This window comes from Apis laboriosa, unplaced genomic scaffold (assembly GCF_014066325.1).
Source record: "Apis laboriosa isolate Shangri-la unplaced genomic scaffold, ASM1406632v1 scaffold56_cov145, whole genome shotgun sequence".
NCBI classification, from domain to species: domain Eukaryota; kingdom Metazoa; phylum Arthropoda; class Insecta; order Hymenoptera; family Apidae; genus Apis; species Apis laboriosa.
The window spans coordinates 1,060,543-1,086,606 of record NW_025223765.1 but is presented as its reverse complement, the minus strand read 5'-3'; the positions used below and the strand labels follow the sequence as shown (position 1 = coordinate 1,086,606).

Genomic DNA, 26,064 nt, shown 5'->3' with positions numbered 1-26,064 from the left:
TTATTATAGTTACCATAAGTTGATTTTGCAATTATAAAATATTTATGTATACGTACAATGACTACAAAAAATATTTGCATATCATTATATTTATTATTATAGTACTTATTTACTATAATAATAAACTTTTAAAGGCTATCACGTATAAAATTTTATTTTGATATTTTATTTTGATATTATTAAAAAACATTAACATTAATTAATATTAATTTTATAGATTTTATAAAATTCGAATAAATATTTATTGTTTAAAATTTTTAACTATATTGAATTGATGGATTGAAGAATTATAAACGAAAAAATAAAAAAATTTTTTCGGACAGATAATAATAAAATAACGAAAATAAAATTATTTTATCTTCATTTAACATAAATTTCAATTGTTTATAACTTAAAAATATAATAAATCAAATAAATGACATTTTTGTATACCAATTTTTTATTTATTATTTTTTATCAGATTTATTTATCATTATTTATCAATTTTTTATCAGATTGATCCAAAACTGATTCTTCCATATATATAATGAATGTTATAATGAATTATTTTTTATTAAAAATAATAAATAAAAATAAATTCCATAATTACAACAAATAATTATTAAATATATAATAAATTAAATTTATCTATGTTTTTATGTTAATTAGAATGTATATTGTTTTTTATTTATTATTAAATTTATCTTATTTTGTGTGAAATCATTGCATTCAATATAATAATTATATTATAATCTATAAAATAAGAAACAATATACTAGAACGAATTATAAATTATTTTTTTAGAAATCAATGAAATATTTTTAAAAAATATCACTTTTTTTTTTTAATTAAATTGCGACAGATATTTTATTTTTTTAGTGCAAATTTTGAGATAAACTTCAAATTCTTAAATACATATCGTTGTAGTATTAAAATTTTTGTTTTGATAGTATACTGATTTACAAAAAGATTGAGAATCGTCATTGTATTAAATACATGATTCTATTTAAAAAATGATTTTATGATTTTATTTAAAAAAAATGAAGTTAATTTTCACATGATTTCTATATGTCCAAAATATCATTAACATCAATATTTTCCTTTGTACTATTTATTTTTTATTTGGAATATTTTTTAATATTATATTATATATTATATTAGATATAATTATTAGAAACGAGCGAGATATTTTAGATATTTTAATCAAATTATTTTCTTTACAAATATTATATAACATAAATATCATAACACTTAATACAAATATTATATATATATATATACCAAATCATATTTTCTTAAATGTTTTGTATTTACTTAGTGAAAACGTGATCTTCAATAGAAATTTACAAATCTAAATATATTAGCCAGGACAAAATAATCTAACTAAAAATCGCGTGGTCACGTAAATACTTACTTCGCCTACGCCCTCTAGGAAAACAATAGAATGGCTAAAAATAAAAAAAACCAATACAAAATACAATTCAAAAAAATTTGTTAAAAAGAGAAAGGCAACTGCTTCGTTCGTTAAAGTAGCCAATAATTAAAAAGTTTTTGATAAAATTCAATTGACTGATAAAGTTCAGCAAACAAGTTGCTTGATAGAATATTAAATAAATTTCTTTATTCATTATGCTCTGAGTTCTTTTAGTGAATATATGTTTGGGAGTGATTCTCATTATTGGAAGAAGAAATTTTTTTTTGGAGCCAATAAAACGAATAATTTTATACTAATAACAGTAAATAAATTTTTTTAAATATTTGATCTTTTAATTTCTCTTTATTTTTTTAGTAATTATAATTTTCTATCATCGTATATCGATTTTTGTAAAATGAATAAAATGAATAAAATAAATAAAATTGTAAAATGAAATAAATTAGAATTTTATATTTCTAACAATTAAGTAAACAACTAAACAGAGCATATAATAAATATAATAAATATTTAGTGACGAAAATTATTGAATAATTTGAAAATATTTTTTTTTTATATTAAGATTTATAAAGAATTAATTATTTCTTAAAATATGATGAATCGATAAACTACTACTTCATTGATTTTAATGGTCTTAAAATATGTTTTAAAAGTCATTATTTTGTGAAAAATTTTAAAGTACAGTAGTTTATATATGATGTAATTTTTTTTTAACAGAATATCTTCTGAAGAAATGCTTAAACTTTCAGTATTTTTTTGTATTTTAAATATAATAATATAAAATAGTATAAGATAGAGCAAAATTTTAAAGTATTCTTTTTTTAAATTTTTAAAAAATTCAAAAAATGAAAGTACTAAAAGAATACTAAAAAACTTTAGAAATTTCATTTTTTCAAAGAAATTTCTTGTTAATAAAAATATTGCTTCAAATATATTATGTTTTATGTGAATTTTTATTAAAATTTTTTATTAAAATCATTTTTGAATTAGATAAATTTCTGTTAATAAGATAGTTTTCCAATATTTCCAGAAGTTATTGTACATTGTAATTAACTAGAGAGTAATCATACTCAATTAGCATTACTAATCGACAGAATTTCAAATTAATTGCATAAAAATATATTTCATATTTTAATTTGCATTTGTTACATTTTTTCGCAAATATGAATAGTTAAAATATATGTATAAATTTTGATATGAAATAATCATTTTGCGATTATTGATTATCATTAACCACTTCAATTGATTTATAATTTCTGACATAACTGCCAAATATCAAAAAATGTTTAAAATGTTAGAACTGAAATGGACATAATGTAATATCAAAACAAATTTGCAACGAAATTTATACTTCAAATGACAATTGTCATTCAGTAATCGTAGTATAATAATCGATAATAATCATTGAGAAAATAATCTCGTAAGAAAATATAATTTTCTTAAAAACAAAGATAAAAACGCTTTTAAATTAAATTAATAATTTTTTTAAATATTTTAAAATTAGTTTTAATATTTCTTTTCAATTCTGGTCATAATGAATAAATACGTATACGTAAGGATATTTCTTGGCAAAAAGTTTTTTGAAAAAAAAGTGATAAATTTGTTTCTCGTACAATAAATTTCATAATATTCAAATTAAAATATCTTCTAAATTTTTAGACTAATATCTTATAAAATTCAAATTGAAATATCTTCTAATAATTTCTATTTAATTAATATTTTTTTATAGAAAATATTTTCTTTATAGAGCTACGATGGATGCTATATTAAAAAAAATATATATATATATATATATATATATATATATATTTTTACTCACAAAAAACAAAATTGACCTTTTCTCACGAAAAAATCTAATAACACAATATGCTTCTTTCAATAGCACTTAACTTTTATCTGAAACATTTTTTACTATCAATCAAATAAGACACTTTCTATAACCTTCAATCAGAACATATATATATTTTTCTTTAAAATCAGAAAAGAGATATAACTTATTTATAATTATTATTTTTTAACTATATAAAATAACAATATAATTCGTAAAAAAATCAATTTTTTTTAAAGAGATGTTTGTACTTTTGCTTTTAATTTATTTCTTTTATTATTACGTGAAATTTTCGGCTAAAAATTTTATGATTTTAATTTTATATTAATTTTATAATTTTATTATTAATAAATAATAATTCTTCTATATAACTTTCTATATCAACCAGCAAAAATGTACTTCTTTCGAAACAAAAGTTATGCACAACATAACAATGAAATTCATATGAATCAATCTTTTTAAAGAGACATTTGTACTTTGTTTTCATTCCATTTCTTCATTTCATCATGTGAAATTTTCGACTGAAACGTTACATACCAAGCAGAAATAAGATTTGGTTCGTTATGAAAATTTTACGATTTCCTTTCCAGGAGATATTCTTGAGGCTTTTTTGCACTCTTTCTCCAACGGAATAAGTAAAGTACCAGTAGCGAAACAGCATCAGTTTCAACAGTAGTTTTGGCTTCGTTTCGTATGAATAATTCGGTTTCGTTATGGTACAGATGTTTCGCATTTACCAACCGTTTGCCTTGAAACTCGCGTGCCCCAATTTCCAACCATCTTTCGCCTATGCTCCAAAGCGCCCTCTTTGAGAAATTACTTTAAGTGAATGTGTTTTGGATTGTGTAATAAAGCATATTTTTATCATAAAAGACATTTTATCATTGTAAATCTTCAACGATAAATGGGATAATTTTTTGCAATTTTTGAACAAATTTTCACATAATAGAAATAGAAATATAAAATATTTTGAAAAATGTAGTTTTGTAAAAATTCGTTTGGAGATTTCTTTTTTTTTTTTTTTTTTTTTTTTTATTAAGCAAAAAAAGAGATTTGATTCTTAAATATTTTTTTTTAAAAAAAAAAAAAAAAAAAAAAAAAAAATATAAGATTCTTTTTAAAAAAGATTTTATAAAGATAAAATTGTTGGATAAACTATGCTATAAAAATATGCTTCAAAAGTGTTTTAATGATGAGAAAAAATATTAACATTAAATATATGAAAAATTTACTTCAAAAAGATATTGAAAAGTAAATAAATATTTTTTTAAATTAATAAGAATGAACTGAAAACTTTTTTTATATATCTCTATGTATCAGTTACTGAATATTTAATAATATATTTCAGAATATGAACAAATAAATATTAAAATTATAAATTGATATTAATTAACATTTACTTAAAATGATATTAGTTGCAAGGAAATATTATATTTTTAATAAACTTAATAAATCTACTTTAATTAAATTTTTTTAAGCACTAAACAATAATAAAAATATTATTAAAATCAAATTTAAATTAAATAATATTATAATATTATTGTTATTCAAACTACAAAAAATGTATTTAAGTAATAACATAGTTCATTACATTTCTTTTTAATATCTAAATTTGAAAACAAATTTTTAATTCAAGAAAAATATAATAGTTTAAATATTTTCTTTTTAAAATTATTTATTGTATGATTGTATTATTAGTTAGTTAGAAGAAGAATTCTTCATGAAAAAAATATTAAATATTTAAAATATTATAATTGTGATATTAAAAGCAAATTAATGCTGCTATTAAGCTATATTTAAAATTAGTGTTCGATAAATTATGGATATGTATTATCAGATTATTGTAAATGAAATGACTGCTTTTGAATTTAAATTACTCAATTATATATAATAATATTGCCCAATTATATATAATTGTAAATAAAAATATTATATTTTAAATAATTATATAATTAAAATAACCTCAGATGATTAGCAGCATGATACAATTATATTGTCTTTTTATCATGAAATTATTTTATTTTAAGAAGATATAAAAATTTTTCAATGAATTACAACAAGTTTTTTTATTTTTACTTTTTTTCTGAAAAATATTTTAATTGCTTTTTGAATTAATTAAAAATGTATGTATTAAAATATATTATAATTCTCTGAATGCAATTTCATATCTTTTTGAAAATCATTTTCAATTATATTTATTTAAATAAAAAACAATTTAAATAAAATTATAGATATTTATTTATTTATAGTTAGTTAGAATTCTTTATGAAAAAAATATTAAATATTTAAATAATTAATTGTGATATTAATAGCAAATTAATACTGCTATCACTATTTACATGTGAAATATATATATTTTTTAAATACTATTACGCCATTTATACTGCAAACGCCATATAAAGTAAAAGAAATCAAGCGATAAAGGGAAGTTCGAATTGTGAGAAATAGCAATTTCATTTGTAATTTGTATTTATTATTAAACAATTATTAATTACCTGAAGAGAATGTGCAGTGCAGAATACAGCCCAAAGAAAAGGGATTTTCCAGATCCTAGATGCAACACCGCATCCAGCTACGAAACCCACTATCATACACACTTTTAAAAATAGAATCATTTGCAACGCTCTTCTTCTTTTCATCTTTTCGCGTTGCTTTATTTCCAACTGCATGCTGCATGTGTATCTGCGCAAACAAAATCGAAAAAAAAACATTTTGTTAAGATATTAAAAAAAATATAATACATTTTCGATCGAAAATAATTATAGATATTCTAGAAATATCAAAATGATAAAACAATGAAGTATTATCGATTTCATGTGTTTTATATATTTTTGAGTTTATTTTCTTATGTTAACCAAACAAAAATATACTGGTATAATTTGTATAAAAAGGAACAGAAATAGATAGCAGTATCAGAATCAGACATAAATTAATTTAAGAGAAAAAGTAGTTTATATCAATATAATTGAAAAAATATAAAATAAAGGAGAGATACATTAAGAACGAGAAATTAATCTACGTTGTAAAATTGAGAAGAAATAAAAAAATAACTAACAAAACACACGGTGTTTTCAATATGGCATCCATCTAAGTAGTGCTCAATGTAGCTTGACTTTAATGATGGAATGAGAACCAATATTTATCTATTTACGTAGTATGATCATTGGCTCAAATTATCATCTATATATCACTAAAATATGATACAAATTTAAAAATAATTGATAGGAAGATATAAATTAAACTGATTTAATTAATTAAATATGAAAAAATATTTTCAAGCAAGTGATACAATGATCAGGAATACTATATCAAAATAGTATCTTGTCGAAATATAATGCAATTTTAAAATTATAAAACTAAATTTTCTGAAATATATATTTTTATTTCATTAGTTGATCAATTATATTACGATATTGAGGAAAATAAAATCTTCAAATGTATAAAATATTTTTATTTCTTGAAAAATGATATAGAATTTTTCAAATAGATTTTTCTTAAATTTTTTTTTTTTCTTAAAATTCTCAAGTTGATCAGGATTCTAGGAACGGCACTGAAGTTAAAGTATTGTATACAGTTATCTTTAATATTTATTGCGTTTCGATTAATCGGAAGATAAATATTTAATTTACCTCAAATCCGAATTATATAGTAAACAAATTATATTTGACTGTGATTTAATATTAAATGAAATAATATTTTCAAATTATTACTTATTTGTAGAAATATTTCGATTTTCTAATATTTATATTAACTTATTTCGAATCTTTTTTAGCTTTAATTATATCTGCTTCATGTTCATTTTTATTATCGTAATAGTTAAAAATCCAATATAATATAATATAAATTTAAAATATTTTTGCAATATGTCCAAAGAAAATATATGTATAAAATACAATAGAACATGGATTATTCAAATGACTGATTTTATTCGAATACAACAGAATAAATATATATTTTAAACTAATATAACAATATCTTCATTCTAGAATACACATTGCTGATTAAGATATGATTAATTTAATTTAATTTATATTTTTTCTATAATTTTTATAATTTTTTCCTAATTGTTTTTCTTATATATATATTCTTTTATATATTAAATATCCATTATTCAAAAATTATTCAAAGTTAATCTTCAATTTTTCTTTTCATTTTTTTAATTATTTCGTGTTATATTGAATTTCAAAATTTAATCCCTGTTTGTTCGAACAAATTTGTTCTCCAATTAGTTCAGATAACATTCTATTATATGTAGAATAGTGCTTTAATAAATATTTTGCTTTAATAAAATTCGATTCAATCGACTTTTATCTGAACAGTACTATATGAATATAAATATATTTCATTAATTAGCAAAAAGTATTGCTTATTTATTATTATATTACATAAATTATAATTAAATACTTTTATTATTTATTTATATATTTATTATTACTTATTATTACTTATTATTTTTATTAATATTTATATATTTATATATAAATAATAAATCACTAATAAAATATACGAAACAAACTTATTAAATTAATTCATAATTTTGTCATAATAATATGTTGGCTAAATATTTTATCGTATTTAGTTATTTGTCTTCAATAATATTTAATACTTTTCATAATTATTTAAACAGTATTAGATAAATAACTTCTGAAAAAGATTAGCCTATTGTTTCAACTTCAATCATTCATTCACTTTACAATATGGTTGCAGACAAAAGTTTATAACCATTGATCGATCCAAAAAACGTTTTTTATTTAATCAACCAAACAAGGAAACAGTGACAGAAACTCGATTCAATTTGTTCGCTCCGATAAACAAATATGGTACCCACATATCACTTCAATGTGCACTCAATTTTTTAAATGTCAAATTCGATCTATCAAAATATTGAGTTTCTCAATAATTTGATTGGTGATGAAATTTAAAGATTATTGTAAAAAAATTGTGCAGAATATCATCATCTATAACAGAAGATCGATTAAAATATGCTTCATCAAGATGGAAATTAATCATTTTGACAGTTTGAATTGTATTCAATATAGTATCCTATACAGGCATCCTGAATGTTTTTTAATTAATATTTTTTATAATATATATATAATATATATAGCTTTTTGATATATTCTTTTGAAATTCATAAAACATATATTAAATGGATATAAATGGATGTTATATTCCATTCATCTTCAAATTTCTCATTCACAATTTAATCAAAAAAGAAAAGATTTTTATAAAAATTATCAAAAAATAATAATTCAATATCGTTCTTTTCTTCAAATTTTCCTGAATCCTGTTAATAAGATATAGTTGCATCTCTTCCATAATTATTCTAAACTAAAATTCCTTGTTGCCAAAGAGAAATAATAGTTTGTCATATTATCAAGCCAATCCATAAATCGATATTTCTTACGAGCTTGTCGAAAGATTAATAGTAAATCAATCCGAGCGAAGATTCGATTTGTTCCACTGAATTATACATAGTCACTCGCGATGAAAATCGAACAAGCGTTCGAGCGTACAGTAACCAATGAATACACAATGCATTCTCTTCTTTTTTCGTTTATTTCTCAATTTGATTTTTTTTCTCATGAACAGATTTATGGATCAACGCAGCTAATGAAATTAAATGAGTTTACGAAAATTGATATACCTGGATACAATTGCAGCTTTGATTAAATAATAACCGGCGGAAAGAAGCAGCAGGAAGACTGGCAAACCATACGTGTAAATCGTTGCCTTCGTTCCCATAAACCTGTAACAAATTTTCGAGCCAATTATCAAAATTAGTATTATCACAATCATGTTATAATTATATTCTGTATATTTGTAAATATTCAACAATTATGCGAATATATATATTATATAAATGAATATATATATATATATATATAGTATAAGAATGTTTGTTTTATTTTTTAGTTCTCTCTTTTTTATTCATTGGCTTTATATTTATAGCAAAATAGTAGAGAATCCAAAAATATTCGGATATTCGATATTCGGATCGGAAATTGTTCGGATTTAATCAGATCGAATTTTCAAAAGTGACATTCTATGGTCTATTTTTTGATCATTTATAAACACATTCAATATTGTTCATTAAAGCTTGTCCCGAAACACGATTGATTTTCAAAATTTCGAGACAGTTGTCGAAAAATTTTCGAGAACTCGACTTGATTCTGAAAAAAACTTTGGAATCGATATTTTTACATTCTTGTATATTTGTACAAAAAAAAAAAAAATATGATAACCTAATATTACTGTAGTTATATCAATTGAATCACATTTCAATTATTTTAATTTCATATCTTCAGAATCTAATTTTCGAGCATTTAGAAAAACAGTTCTGATTTTATAGTTTTATATTAGAAAAACAGTTTTGATTTTATAGTTTTATATTAGAAAAACAATTCTGATTTTATAGCTTTAGCTAGCAATATTTTCAGTTTTGTAATTTAAAATTGCATAATGTATTATATAAATGAAAAAAATGAATGTATATAATAATATCAGAAGAAATAAAATAAAATGTAGTACTTAAATTCTAAGAATTTGTATAAAAATTTAAATTTTTATAATTAGATGCTGTAATTAGATGTAATTCGATATAACATATATAATATTTCTTTTAAGTTATGATTGTTATTTGATGTATTACATGTTACATGATGAGATAAGAGCGTAATGAGATTAGTGAAAATATAAAATAATTATATGCAAATTTTTCGTTTTTTCTCTCGATCTTTTTCTATTTGCGATCTTGTTCTAGAAAACGATATGAAAAAAAAAAAAGAAATCACTTTTTATTCATTGAATTTCGAATTTCAAATTATTAATTGAAATAATTTCGAAAATGTTAATCATATCAAAAAAATTTTTAGACAATAATTGAATAATTTTAATAATTAGATATAATTTGATATAATTTGATATAATTTTTTTCATAAATATATAAAATATATAAAATTTTTTTATACAATCATATATTTGGATCAATCGATGCAGTTCTTCATTTTTTATAAAAATAATATTAACATTTTTATTTTAAATATTTTAATATTTAAAATAATAATTAAAAAATAATAATATTTAAAATAATATTTAAAATATTTTAATATTTAAAATATAATATTTATAATATTTAAATATAATATTTAATATGTTAAATATTTTAAGAATATATTTTAAATTTAATAGATATTAAATATATCAAAAATCAAAGAAAGTCAAAAAATATAAAAAGCAATTATAAAACGGGAAAATATAACAAAATCCAAAATGGCTGTATGTATAATAATTTGAATATGTATATTATTTGAATATAAAAAAAAATTAGATATAAGAAAAATTCTTTTTCATCTTTTACATTTTTCAGAAAAGTTTATAATGCGATCGTATGCCAAGAATAAGAAATTCCCATAATATATGTATTCATACATATATTCACCTACCTTGAATTATTAATTTGAATTTCATAGAACTTGATATATAAAAAAATAGGAAAACTATGAATAGATACGTGTATCGCTCCACGTTTTTTTTTATATAATAAATCTTACAAAATTCAAGTTAAAATATCTTTTGAAATAATTATTTTATATAAATAATTTAATATTTTTTTATAGAAAATAACGAATTGAATTGAGTAATCTAAAAAATAAATAATTCTATTTAAAAAAAGTTTTTAAGTATCTATAAAAAAATAAATTATATCAAATTTTTCTGTATCATAACTATTTAACTTTTATTTGAAACTTGTAATTAAAAATTTAAAAATATTTTAAATATTTCAGTTTTCAATGTGATTATAAATAGCTGATTTATCCAGTATATTACATAAAGATAATAATGTAATAAAAAGTTTCATTAATTAAAATAATAAATAAACAATATAATCATTATAATATTATATTATAACAATCATCGAATAGCATTTATCAATGAAATATAATAAAAGATCGAAAAATTTGTGCAAAAGAGGAAGAGATTAAAATTTAGTTTGATTCGATGATTCAGTTCTATTTCGAAATATGTATATATTTAATCATCACACTTCGATATTATTTCACTCACAATTTTTTTTTAACGGTAAAACAATAATTTTTATAACTTTACAAATATGAGCATTTATTAGATCGTAGCACGTTTTGTCTCGTTGATTCACAATATTTAAGGCTACATAACGAATACTTTGTTCATTCATTTTCGAAAGAATATAAAAGAGAAAAAAAAGGAGAATATGAACTTTGTTTTATAATAGTCAAAAATTTTAATCAATTTTTATATGTTTTGATAATGTAAAAAAAATTTATTTTAAATTAATAAGTGATATTTTTAATAATATAAATGATAAAATCTATAGAATCAAAATTTATATAGAATATGCGCAGGAATTTATATATTATTATAGAAAATTTAATAAAATAATTAAAAAACAAATATGAAAATTAATGTATAAAAATATTAATCGATTATAAATTTTAAAAAAATGATATAAATATAAAAAAATATTTGTTTTAAATTTAAAAATTAAAAATTATATTATATATGTATATAAACTATATATTATTATAATATATATAAATATTAATAAATAGATAGAAAAAAAAATTTTATTGATTTTAAAATAAAATAAAAGTTGATAATATAAAAATATCAAAATAATATATATAAATTATATATTATTATAATATATAAAATATTAATAAATAGATAGAAATTTTGAAAAAAAAAATTTTATTGATTTTAAAATAAAATTGATAAAAAAGTTGATAATGTAAAAATATCGAAATATCGTTTATTTTAAATTATAAATCGATTGTGTATTTTTATAATATATATTAAAATATTTACCTAATTATTCATATTTACAAAATATGTATTATATTACTTAATACATACATAAATTATGAAAATTATTAAATTGTATAAGATTTATCAATCGGCAAAACTGTTCGGCAATATCAAATATGTATAGTTAGATCGAATCGTTTTGAAAAACCAATCAAATTCTTTTTCAAATTGTCAATTGATGTTAGTAAACATAAAAAAAGTCATATTAAAGTTAATAAAATGCGAATTTACTTCATCGTCACATTTATTATATTCACAAAATAAATGTCGATTTACTATGATACCAATGAAATAGAAACATATTATTATAAATATTACATTAATGAAATCGATCAAAAATTGAATGAAGTTTGAAGACATGATTTCATATCATTCACTAATTTGCGAATAATATAGAGAGAAAAACTAACTAGAAAGTGACACGATGCGATTGCTATGCCGCCTACCGAAAGCGTTAAGGTATATTTTCACGTGATATTAAACATCATAATTTTTCTTATCATTATGTAATAACATATTGCAATACTAAATTTAATGTCATGACAATACAATGACGATAAAAATCATAACATTTAATATCATGATTGGAAAAAGCCACAATTTACTATAATTTGAAAGTATTTTACGCGTATATTCCGATAGGCGGTGTACCAATCGCATAGTTTCTCATTAATTTAACTTTTCTCTCTCTATTATTTCCAAATCAAAGTGTGAAAAATGGGCTGACAAACTTTGAAAATTAGTCTTCGTTCGGCAATCTTGAGATTAATGCGTATTATTATATAATACAATATTTTGGATATTTGAATAATGTAATAATAATTACACAATAGACATTTTTTGAAATGAAAAATATCAATTTACAATTTGTTCATACTCAGTACAAATCCGTTAGTTAATCATATTATAATTAGCATTTATAGCGACTTTATAAAATATGTCGTTTTAACATGGGCTTTGAAAAAATGTCTGGTTCATCTATATAAAAATTTTCACGATGGATGAATTTGATTGCAATATAGCCTCTGTGAATACTAAATATAAATATATGTTTTTTCTTTTAGAATAAGGAATTAGAATATATGTTTTTTCTTTAAGAATAACTAAAATAATTACCTAATTTTATTATTAATATTATTTTATTATTTTTATTATTTTTAATTATAAAGTAAGGCAAAGTAATTTTAATCCTTCTTGAGCTATCAATTTCTATCATGGAAATAATTCAAGAAATATAAATTCAGTTCTTTTAACTGAATCCTATTATTGGATTACAAGTGATGAATGTTATTAGTGATTGTACAGTGAAGTGAACGATAAGCACGCAATGATACATGGTTTTCCTGTTATTTTTTGATGATGAATTATTTGTAATCAGATTTGTGCTAATTTATCATAAATTAATTCGTCCATTAAAAATATCGATGCAGTGATGGAACAATACAGTGATATATTTAGTTCGAGTTGAATTTTCAGTTAAATAAATGAATTTAATTATTTGATAAATTATTTTTAATTCGATGCAGACTGTAATGAATTGTTTATTTTTTTATTTCAAATATATATTATTTATCTGTTAAAAAAGCTTTATAATTCGTTTTTTTCGTACAATATTTCGTACAATTATTTATTTTAAATGACGAATAAATTCGATTTTTTTTTACAAATAAAAACTAATTATTTAATCATTATTCGTAAATAAGATATAATTTGATATAATTTTTACCCAATTATTTTGCATACTTGCTTTGATATATGTTGTTTCGATTTGTTTCGAATCTGATTACTCATTGATAGTACATAACCAACATTACTGTTGCAAATTTACGCTTTGTGATTGGTCAATATTTTTCATAATTTATCAACAAAACTGTAAAGAAAATTTTTATAAGAAAAAGATATTTGAAATCATTTTAAGAATTATATCAGTTAAGTTTTTTTAATCAATTTCTAAAATCTTTACATAAGTCTAAAAAATGTGCTTGTACCAGATAAATTCGAAAAAATGAAATTTTTGATCATGCTAATTATAATGCTTTGTATGTTAATTATTTTTCTATTATGTTAAAAGCCAATAAAAAAAAATATATATAGAATGTGGCATTTTATTTGCAAGCATATTTTGAATACATTATAGAATAATTAATATTATTTATATATACATATCTTATAACATTCATAATTTAAAAATCATTTTTCATCACTAAAAAATAAAAAATGAGAAGTTAAAAATAATTTAAAATAAATATCATAATCTATCAAAAATGAAATTAATATATTAAATGATCAAAAACATGTCAATATGATAGTATTTTTTCAAAATTATATATAAAATGCTATAATATAAATATGAAACACATAAGAATGTTAAATAGATTTGAAGTAAATAATAATAAAGTAAATACAAAAAAAAAAATAACAAATTTTATTTCTTCAAAAATTAATTAAGAAGAAAACAGTGAAAAAACAAAACTTTTGTTAATAACTTTAATGTTAATAGTAAAAACATAAACAAAAAATATCAAAAAATATTAAATAGAAAATATTTATTTCTTTGTGTTTATATTTATTTTACAATAAATAATTTTTTCAGAATTTTTGATGATCAAATTGATTTTTTTTCCATAATAATTTTATTTTTTTCATTGTGTTCTCTTTCATAATATACAAGAAAGTTTAAATTACTATATACCTTTTATTTTATCAGACTATTTTAATATATTTATACATTTGACATTTATAACAGCATTTCAAAAAACTTTAGTTTAATAATTAATTATTTTTAATGAATTCCATATATTGTTGATTTTCATGAAAAACTTTTTGTTATTCAAATATTGATAAATTTATAATAAAAAACAATTCTTTTTCTGCAATATAATCACATTTAACATTTGTATATTTAATATTTATATATTAGTATATACTGAATATTCTATTAAAGAAAATTTAAATTAATTGAACATAATCTCAAGACTTAATTATAATTATATTTAACTTACAATATTTATATCATAAAGTACAATGAATATTCCATAAAAATTTAAATTAATCGTAAAAAATTAAATATTTTCAAATACTCCTTTATTTATCTGAAAAAGACAAAAATTGATAAGGATTGTTATAAATAAAAGGAGATAAAAATTTCGTACATGATAAAACGAAATTCATTTAAAAAAAAACAAAAAAAAAAAAATAAAAGAATAAAATTTACCAGCAATTAAAAGGCGTTAGATCCACAGTGTTCCAAATATTGCTCGTCTCGCGAATCTGTAGAAAAATGGCAACGGCGAGGTTGAGAAATGGTGCACCCCAGGCGAAGATGCTATACTTGAGGTAAGTCGGTGGATCGTCACGCCGTGGAATCGATGCGACCGTGGCGTAAAGATGATGACACATCGCAGCCAGCCAACAAACCACCGTCATTCGAAGATACTGCAAACTCAACCCCAGGGAAATGCACAGCTCCGAATCCTACGAACATTTCGAGATCTCACATTTCTCTTTTTCTCCTCGTTTTACGATTTATTTCAAACTTTTTTTAAATTGTAAAGAAAATTTTTTTATATATTGGAAGATTTGTATATAATAATAAGAAAGCAGTTCTATATTTTTATTATATCCAGGATATATTGGATTGAAATAAAAAAGTTTTTTTGAATTTTGAAAGTTTTTTTAATATTAATAAACAAAATATCTATTCTACAATAAAAAAATTTTTTTTTATATTTGATATATTCTATTTAAAGTAAAATATTTATTTATTTTCAAGAATTATTTTTTATCTATTTTCATGGGGATTTATAATGCGACAAATTTTTTAAAAAAGTTCTATGGTCTACATTATAATTATTAAATTTTTTCATAAATAGAATTATTTATGAAAAAATTTAATAATTATTTCGAACTGTGGAATTAATATAATTTTTATTTTTTTTTACGAGAATTCAAGATATATATTCTAAATTAAAAATAAAAATTTATCCTTATATTTCATAATTTAAAAAACTAAAATGTAGATATTGCATAATATTATTAATTTAAATTATTAATTTAATAATTTTTAAATTTTCTATTATCTAATATTTATAATAGCAAATGAATATATATTCATAAAAACATAAAAATATATAAGGTCAACGTGTAATTGATAGTAGAGATTAGTATAAAAGATTTTTATGTATAAAAATAAATTAAAAAAAAAGAATAAAATTTTTTTGATTGAAGTTTCGTTTCCGAATAAATCAAATTTGCAAAATTTTCAAATACAAGAAGAAATTGTTTAATTATGTCGAATGTACTACTGGTAGGAAGATATTCTATATATCTATGAAAATAAATAATAAAAATATAATAATTTTTTTTTATTTTAAAATCCATTTCTAAGAAAATTGAGCTTGAAAATTTGACGATTATGTGATAAAAGTAATTTATAATTTTCACAAAAATAAATTGTTATGTCATTCAAATGCAAACAAGAATAAATCAATTTCATTTGCAATCAATAAACTGATTGACTCGAAACTTTAAATGGAAAAATTTTATTATTTTTTTTTAAACATTTTTATAATTAATTTTAAAATTCTGATCGACCATATTAATTACATAACATCCTATGTATAAAATATATTTATATCAATTTACATTTTATTTGTTATTATATTGAATGAACAAATGAATGTATGTTAGTGTGTACAAAATAATGGGCAAAATTTCTAAAAAAAGTATTTTATCATAAAAAATCGAATGTAAAATATTGTAATTAACAATAAAATTTTTATTGTAATTAACAATATTATTCATATTTTCCAATATTTCGATTAATCGAAATTAACTTCCAGTACTAATTACATATTCATATAATTTTAAAAATTGATTGATAAAGCGAAAAATTAATGACAAACAATTCTAAATTTGATTTTTCAGCTTGTCGATAAAAAAAGAGAGAGAGCGATCCAAGAGAGGGAGGATCCGATTTGTTTAGTAGTCAACTCATGAGTTGCGATATGATCGCATAAATTGTCGAGATGACGAGTTAAGGCTTAGCTAAAGAATCAGTTGCCAAAAAAAAAAATCGACCAATATTTCCACGTAAGAGATATGTGCCGTAGGGACATCCCCAGAATGAGGTTTTGTCTCCTCATTTAACGCATTTTTTTTCTCGAAGGATTTTTCTCGGTTTAACGACCAATTTCTCGTGATCCTTCGTTATTGTGGCGCCCTCAAAAAAGAGAAAAAATGAATCAGCGTTCGTTATTTCTATTTGAAGAATTTTCGTAATGTTTGCCATTTTCGTGAATAAAGCCAGTGATGTCTGCTTTATATATATAAACTTCTAGCTTTTTTTCCATTTAAGAATCCATCATTATTACCACCAATAGTTGCAAACTTTGCAATCTTCAAAAATATCGAATTAAATTTTAGCTTATAGCGGATTCATAATGTCTTCACTTCGTGATCAAGAATCGTCACTTTACGATTCCCATTATCAATGAGCCGATTGCCTCATTATTAATTAATTATTAATTGCATATTTATTGTATTTATGTGACTGTGAATACATACACAATAATATATATTATTCGTTTAAGAAGTCGAATCATCAGTTAAAAATAGATGCACATGAATAAGATAATGGCGTGTTCAATTTTTTTATATGTTTTAAAAAAGAAAAATAAATAACAAAAGATAAAAAAAAATGGAAATAGATCGGAAAAGAAAATCAAAATATAAAAAATTAAATCGTTCATATCTAATTGCTAAATATAAAATTATATTTATTATAATAATATTAATATTTAATATTATTAGATAAATATGAATTTTGAAAAAGAAGAACAATAAAAAGAATTAAAAAAGAAGAAAATTATATGGATTATGTATTTTTGACATAGTGGCAATTTTCATAGCATATTAATTTACATTATAATGTATAATAAATATAATTTATATTATAAATATAAAATTAAATATAAATACACAATAATAAAATTAATAATAATAACATAATAAAATAATAACAGGTAATACAACAAATAAAAATATAAATAAATAAATAAAGAAGCAACAAAAATACAAACTATAGTGATGATAATGTCTTTCATGAATTCATTCCTTAATGCCAGTCAATAGCTATACTCATTGCCTCTTTCATGTGCACTAATCACGAATTTCATTTATTGATATTCGACATGTTAAATGTTATACCGTAGAATCTTAGTTCTATTCTATCTCTTCTTACTTCTTATCCCACTCCACAAAAATGTAGTGAAAGAGCCTAGCGAGTGGGGAGAGAAGTCACAGTTGCTATAACCAGTTGAATTCATGTATGGCGAGAATCGATCTTATTTGTTTATATTTATTTTTTTCTCCTTTGCTTATTTATGAATTGTTGATATCGAAAAATAAGACGATCGTTTGCTTCATACGTGCTATTAATTAATATTTCATTCACGCTATATTCTTATTTTTTTAGTTGTTTGCAGAATTTGATTTGCATCTGCGGACATTAAAATGCATTGTAGTCTATCAAATCTATCAAATCCGTGAGATTCGGATAAAACAAATTTTCCAAGTATGTGGAGTTATGAGATATCCAAATTGAAATAATTTTTGGAATATTCGAATAAATAATAATAAGAAAATTAATTATTAAGAAAATATATTAGTGATATAATAATTTAAATTATATATGTAATATGTATAATCAATAACATTCATGTATATTCATATAAATTTAATTAATAAATTTATCAAAGTAATTATTCTATTTTATATGAAACATATAGGATATAATGGATTATATATAAAGCAGTATATATAGAATAATTTTTTTATTAATGGAATATTATTTTCAATGAAATCAATTTTTAAAGTTTCAGTATTATTTTTGTTTTATAACTTTTATTAAAAATATAACTTTTTAATAGAAATATAACTTTGTACAAGATAAAGTAAAATATTAAACTATAAAATATTTAAGTTTTAATGTTCTATTATAAAAAAATATTCTCAATTGAAATAATATGCAAAACATGAAAAAATGATAAAAATTTAAAGATTGATTTTACATACTCAAAAATATTATCCATTATAAAAATTTTTTCTATATGTAACTCATTATAATTTCCAAACTTCTATGTAGACAAAACTTTTTAATAAAATCAGATTTTTCATTATACGTAAATTCTAAAAATAATATATAATATTTTGACAAAATTAAAATGATTAATTATAATAATAATATATTATAATATATCAAAATCGTATTTATTTATTATTATAACTTTATTAACAATATCATTATAATTTCGATCATTCAAAGATTGTTTTATATATTTTATTATTTAAATATTATATTATATTATATTATATTTTTTATTTTATATTCGAACGATTCACTAAATGCCCAAATTCGTTATAGATTGGGATTGAGATATTTCAACATCGACAATCAAAATCGATGAGAAAGTACTTTTTGATTGGTTCACTCGTCAAACATTTCGAACACCAGCTGTGACGATGTATTCACGAAAACAATAGATAAACGTCGATCGCATACTGATGTACTTACATGAACGTATAACTGAATTTCAATGTAGTAGTAATTTTTTACAAATATTTCTGAAACTAAAAGAATTCGATATTTTCATGAGAGAAAAAAATTCTTTGAAATATTTATTTTTAAAATATATTTAAAAATCATTGAATATTGAAAGAATGGCTAATCTACAAGTTTATCTTTTTTTTTTTTTTAAATTGTGATATGTCTTCGTTTTATTTCAATCATTTGCAACTATTAGATTTTTCTTTTGAAAATGCAATATGGCATTATAAAGAGTTAGAAAAAATGTCTATGAATTTGATTTATTGAAATAAATTTATTCTTTTGAAATTTCATGTTACGTGTAAGATTTCCAAATATGGCTCTATATTCTAAAGTATCTGTCAAAATGTTATTTCGTAAAACATTTGTCAAAAATATTTTCTAGTTTTAAAAATCATGATATTATTCTTTGATAATTTTTATTTCACTAATTGATGTATCGATCGATTGGACAAAGCCTTGAACAAGTATACCATAGAAAGAATAGAAGAAAACAAACGTTCATTCATCTTCAATTAAACTAGCTATGTTTCCAAATCACTATCGTTATTCGAATACCATTACTCACAGTTTGTATTCGGATATCTCTGAGATATCGTTGTTACCACTGCTTCGTAATTCTATAACCTAATTTAATCTAACCTTTACTCTTGTAGATTTCCGTGTGAGATTTCGGCGATGAATAAATGAGTGGAATGATAAGGAGAAATGGTGAAGGAAATGTCAAAGAGGAATATCATAAATGGTATATGTTGTTGACCAGTACGGGTGTTGAATAAATTGAACATTACGCTTAGTAGGTTATGTTACCATGTAAAGTTTGTAGTCAAGCGGATATCGAGTGTCAATATCAGAGAGATGTTCGTGCAATATCGGATAAACGGTTTCGAAGGACAGTTGTCCCATTTCGGACATTAATATTCCGACGAAGTTACGATGTGGACTATCTTCTTGCCTTCGAGAATTGTTCATGCTGTATGTATAATATGATCTTATGAAATATTATGTATATGTTTGTGTTTAACCTCTCCAGAGGTTAGGTTGTAATATCAATTTTAATTCTTCGTATTCTCTAGATATTTATTAAAATTAATTTAATTGAAATTTAAATAAATTTTTCTATATAATTATTATTTATTTATATTTTATTTCGTTATATAAAAAAAGATTTTATAAGATTATATAAATAAAGATTTTTATTTAAGAAACCAAATTAATTGTGATGCAGATTAATCTTGATTCAATATCAAGATAAGATCAATATCTATTGAATTCTATAACTTCTGATTAAAATATTTCTTTATAACTTCTTCTTCTTTATAAAGCTTAGTTTCCTAGATATTTCATTGTAACTATCAATTATCAATATATTATCTCATTGGTAGTTTTTGATATATTGATAATATTTGATGAATTCTATAAAATTAAAATATAGTTAAAATATTTTTTCATAAAAACTTCTTAAATAAAGCTTAATTTCTAAGATAGATAATTTCATTGTAGAATTGTGACTATCAATTATCGATATGTTATCGATATCTTATTTTTTATATATCGATAATATTATTAAAATATTAGATTAATGAGTAGAAATAATTAGAGTTTCTTACTTTTTATTATTCAAAATTATTAAAATATGTAAAAATGTTATCTATAACAAGTTGCAATAAAAATAAATAAGCTTTATTGAAAAATTATATTGTAGTTTATTGTCATTTCTATATATTATTGATATCTTAAAAAAATTAAAAATTCAATATTTAAATATTAATCTATGGATAATCATTAATTTATAATATGTTATCTTATAACTTTGAATAAGAAAAAATTAAAATTTTAATTATTCATCTATTATCTAATATCTAATCGAATTATTAATAACGTATTATTATCGATATTTTATCTATTATCGATAATAATTATATATATATTATCGATAATAATAGATAACGGTATGTTATTTATTTATTCTTTCTAAATCAAAGTGCAATAATTATACTTTGTATAATTTCAAATTAATAATAAAAATGATAAATTTAATAATAATTGATATAATAATAATAATAATAATAATAATAATGAAAATATGACTCGATGTAGGTCACGAAATTAATTATTAATAATTAAAAAGAATAGTAAAGGTCAAATGCAAAACAATAATGTCTTTGATTTGACGAAATTTGATCGAAAAATACGCGTTAATTAAGTAATTAGCATTTTATGTGGAAGCCATATTTTCGATGCCATTGGTTTGGATCGTACAAATTCACCGCGAAAATCGGATTTAAACGGATTCATTAAATTTTTTCAGACGTGTACTTTTGACCCTATTGCATGGACGTTAGTGCACAATGCTCTCTCCCTCTAATTGCAAATGAAAATTTTATCGATAAACGTTCTGATTCTGCAATTACACGTGCCGATAAATTGCATATTTATATTTACTTCTCGTTTGGCCATCGTTCTTCTTCGAATAACGAACATTCCAATCGTTTATCATTATTCACCGACAAATTAATTTCGAAATATGAAACTATATTATATTTAACACAGATGTGCTGGTAATAATATCGAGGTCCATTTATTAGCATCAATATTAATTTGATAATTCATCATGATTAATTTAATTCTAGAAATATTGAATCTTTAATCGTTTTCGTTATTGGGATTATATTGGATGATTTATTAATAATTAAATTAGGTATTATTGTATTATGATTGTTATATTGTATTTTCCTTTTTTAAATAATATTTTTTGTTTTTACTTGTACATGGTTAATAATTATTTCTTTCAAGAAAGAAAAGTTAGAGTTGTGATAATTGTTATCAATAATATCGATAACGGATAAAAATAACTGAAATTTCTATTTTTTCTTACTTAAAATTATTATTAGAGAAATTGTTAATAATTATCTATGGATAAAGATATTTCATTGTATTTTTGATATACATTGTATTTTTATATATCAAAATATCATGATTGCAATATAATTTTTTAATAAAGTCTATTTATTTTTACTTAGATATATATAAATATTATTATTAATATTACTAGATAATATTTTTTAAGAGCCTTAATAGAGAAAAAGCCTTAAGAAAGAAAAAATTCGAACTTACTAATTATTTTATTAATGATATTTTAACAATATTATCGATATATTAAAATAAAATATTGATAATATATTGATAATGATATTTTAACAATATTATCGATATATCAAAATAAAATATTGATAATATATTGATAATCGATAGTCATAACTCTATTTTCTATGTATGTTGACTGTTCTAAGTCAACGATACAATTTATCGCTATAATTTTATCACTATTATTACTATAGAATGAAGTTCATATATGTTTATTTCATAAATTTAAATCAAATGTAAATATAAATAAAAAAATTCATTTTATATAATTAGAATAGAGAAAAAAATAATAATGATAATTTATATTTTCTCAGTTTTATATTTTGGTAATTAGAAGTTTAGTTTATTATTTATGATTTCAATGATTTTGAAATATTAATTTAATTTCTAAGATAGCAAAAATATTGAAGTTGTTAAAAAGTTAAGAAATTTAATCATAACGAAATTATATAAATTTCTAAATGTATATATTAATTATTAAATTATTAATTATTAATTATTGGTAAAGTTTTTAATTACATTATTAAATCTAATTTTCTAATTAATTAAAAACTTAATCTATAATTGATCCATTTTTCTCTTTTATTGTTTGTAAAAAAATTAATTAGATTTATATTCTTTAATGGATTGCAAATACGAAAGAGGAAATAATAAAAAAAAAAGGAAAATTGTTTAGTCATATTAAATAGGAATATAATTACTAGTAATGTCAAAATAAAATATATTTATTATCTAAGTTTAACAAAATTTTTTGTGAATATTTCAAAATTGAAACTAAGGGACTAACATATAAAGAAAAAAATTATTCAAAATAAATAATGAATCTTAATTCATTTCATCAAAGTCATAAATAAATTAAATTTTTAAATAATTATTTATATTTGTTTTTAAAATTTAATTTGTAATTTAAATTCTTCTAATTTTTTGCTTAAAATGTAGCTAAATTAATAATATTAAATGCGAAAAAAATACACAAAAAAGAAATCAACAATTAAAGTGAATTTAACATATTATGAAAGTAAATAATTTAAAAAAAAAAATTTTAATTAATTTGCAGTTTTTTAAAAATAAGAATAATATAGTCTTCTAATAAAAATTATAAAAAATATTAGAATCAATTTAAATACATTACACGTTCTTCGATTTATATATCGTCTATAATAGGACTTTTTCAATATAATAAAATAAAATATAATAAAATAAAAATAAAAATAAAAAAATTAAACAAAATTTTCATAATACATTGATTTTACTATAATTATTTTTTTACAAAAATTTTTTTATGATTCTTTATAATAATAAATCGATAAATCTATATTATAGGATCATAAGCTATGCAATATAAAAAGAGAGAGAGAGATATTTTCAGATATATCACTTTAAATATGGCTTAAAGATGCAACAGTGAAATGAAAGGCTTTTTCGAAAAAGTAAATCCTTTTGAAGCATCGAATGAAAGCGAAATAGAATAGCACAAAGCTGGAAGAACTCGAATCTTTCAATACTAGCCAATCTAAGCTCAGGATTATCCATGCTACTGACATTGACTAAATATTAAAAACCTGGATCGATTCTGAATCGACATTATGAATTTTACATTTCAAATGAATATAAATACTTGATCAGGATTCAAGATAAGTTGTGGAATTTTTTTATAGATTCTTTCACACCCTGGAATTTCTTTAAAATAAAATTGTCATTATACATTCTCTTGAGAAAATAATAATAGAACAGATAAAAATAAACAATTGAATTGAAAAAAAAGATAAAAATAAAAATGTATCTATTAATTTTTTATGTTTTGTTTATTAATGTTAAAAAGATTCTTCATCGTTATATATTAAATAAATATACATATTAAATAAATTAGATTGCCTAATTAATTATCGTAAGATTGAAATTGAAACGCGTCAATTATTCGAGAAAGTAAATTAAATTTGATTTTTGAAAATAATTGACGGATTTTTCTCGATTTTGCTTGTTTTAACGTCTTGTAGAAAATAAAAGAGAAAAACATTTCTTATAAATGAGATAGAAAAAATATTTGTGTTTTGTTTTACTTTAGAATCTAGAGTTACAATTTCAGGAATGCGAATAATTTCAAGATAGTTAAGCAAGTAAAAAGTGTCACAATTAATTGGATATTACTGTATTATTTAATCAATAGTTTTACAATAATATTAAATAATCTTATCATGAAAATTATCATATGTTATATTCTGTGTAAATATATTAATAATATTTATATTTATAAATTAATATCTGACAATTTAGTTTTTTAATCTATTCTCTAAGAAATATTTTCCAATAAACTTTTGTAAAATAACTTGTTTCCAAAAAATTTTTATTATGCAAAATATAAAATATTTCTATAAAAATATTTTTTTAAAAAAATTTCAAATGATAAAATTTTTTTCTATAAAAATTTTAGAGAAATACTCTCTTATATGAATTTTTCTGTTATCTATAATAGAATTTTTTTAAAAATGAAAGAAATCTGTTCATATTAATTCGTATATTCTCATTAAAACGTTCATTATTGGAAACTTCAAAGACAAGATTTTTATAGTTTTAATACAATTTTCCATCACAGTTTATATTACAATCGTGGAAATATCAATTTGAAATTCAAATCAATCAAAAATAGTGAAAGAAAGAACGATTGTAAGTAATTGCATTTATCTTGAACAAGCAACCACGTTTTACATACAAATTATTATGTTTTGAAATAAATACTTTTTTCGCTTAAATTTTAGTCTTTTTTAATCTTATTTAAATTTAAATTAAATTTATTTAAATTTAATTAATCTTATTAAATTATTTTTAATTAAATGAGAAAATAAATTATTAAGGTCATTGACTATCATTTTTTTCTACCATGTTTATTTCATTTCATTTAGCACCATGATGACCAATAATGCAATACTAATATACATTTATATATTTATTTATCTATTTGTTTATAATTTATAATATATTATATATTTATCTATTTATTTATAATTTGTTAATTGTTTATTCCTATTTTTATTATTTTTTAAATATTATTATATTTCTTTTACAAAATGATATGTTAATTTTTAAATATGAAAATTAATAATTTTGAATATAATAACAATCATTGTCAATGGATAAATATTATTTTTACAAAGATATTTTATTATATTATAATATACACAAAATATAATATCAAATTTCTTTCTTCAAAGGAAAGAAACTTTATCT

At 20.1% G+C, this 26,064-nt stretch overlaps 1 protein-coding gene across 3 annotated transcripts in view; it reads right to left on the bottom strand.

Annotated features, from left to right (window-relative positions):
* LOC122717676 (cadherin EGF LAG seven-pass G-type receptor 1-like) overlaps nt 1–26,064 on the bottom strand; it is a 154,464-nt gene that overhangs the window by 2,134 nt on the left and 126,266 nt on the right. For all 3 annotated transcript variants that reach the window (XR_006347238.1, XM_043941955.1, XM_043941956.1), the window contains 3 exons: nt 15,301–15,560; nt 8,887–8,988; nt 5,735–5,921 (listed from right to left, as the gene is read on the bottom strand). Coding sequence is in view for 2 of the 3 variants with exons in the window: in XM_043941955.1 (XP_043797890.1) it covers nt 5,735–5,921; nt 8,887–8,988; nt 15,301–15,560 (549 nt within the window). In the remaining variant the exon portion in view is untranslated. The remainder of the gene's footprint in view (nt 1–5,734; nt 5,922–8,886; nt 8,989–15,300; nt 15,561–26,064) is intronic.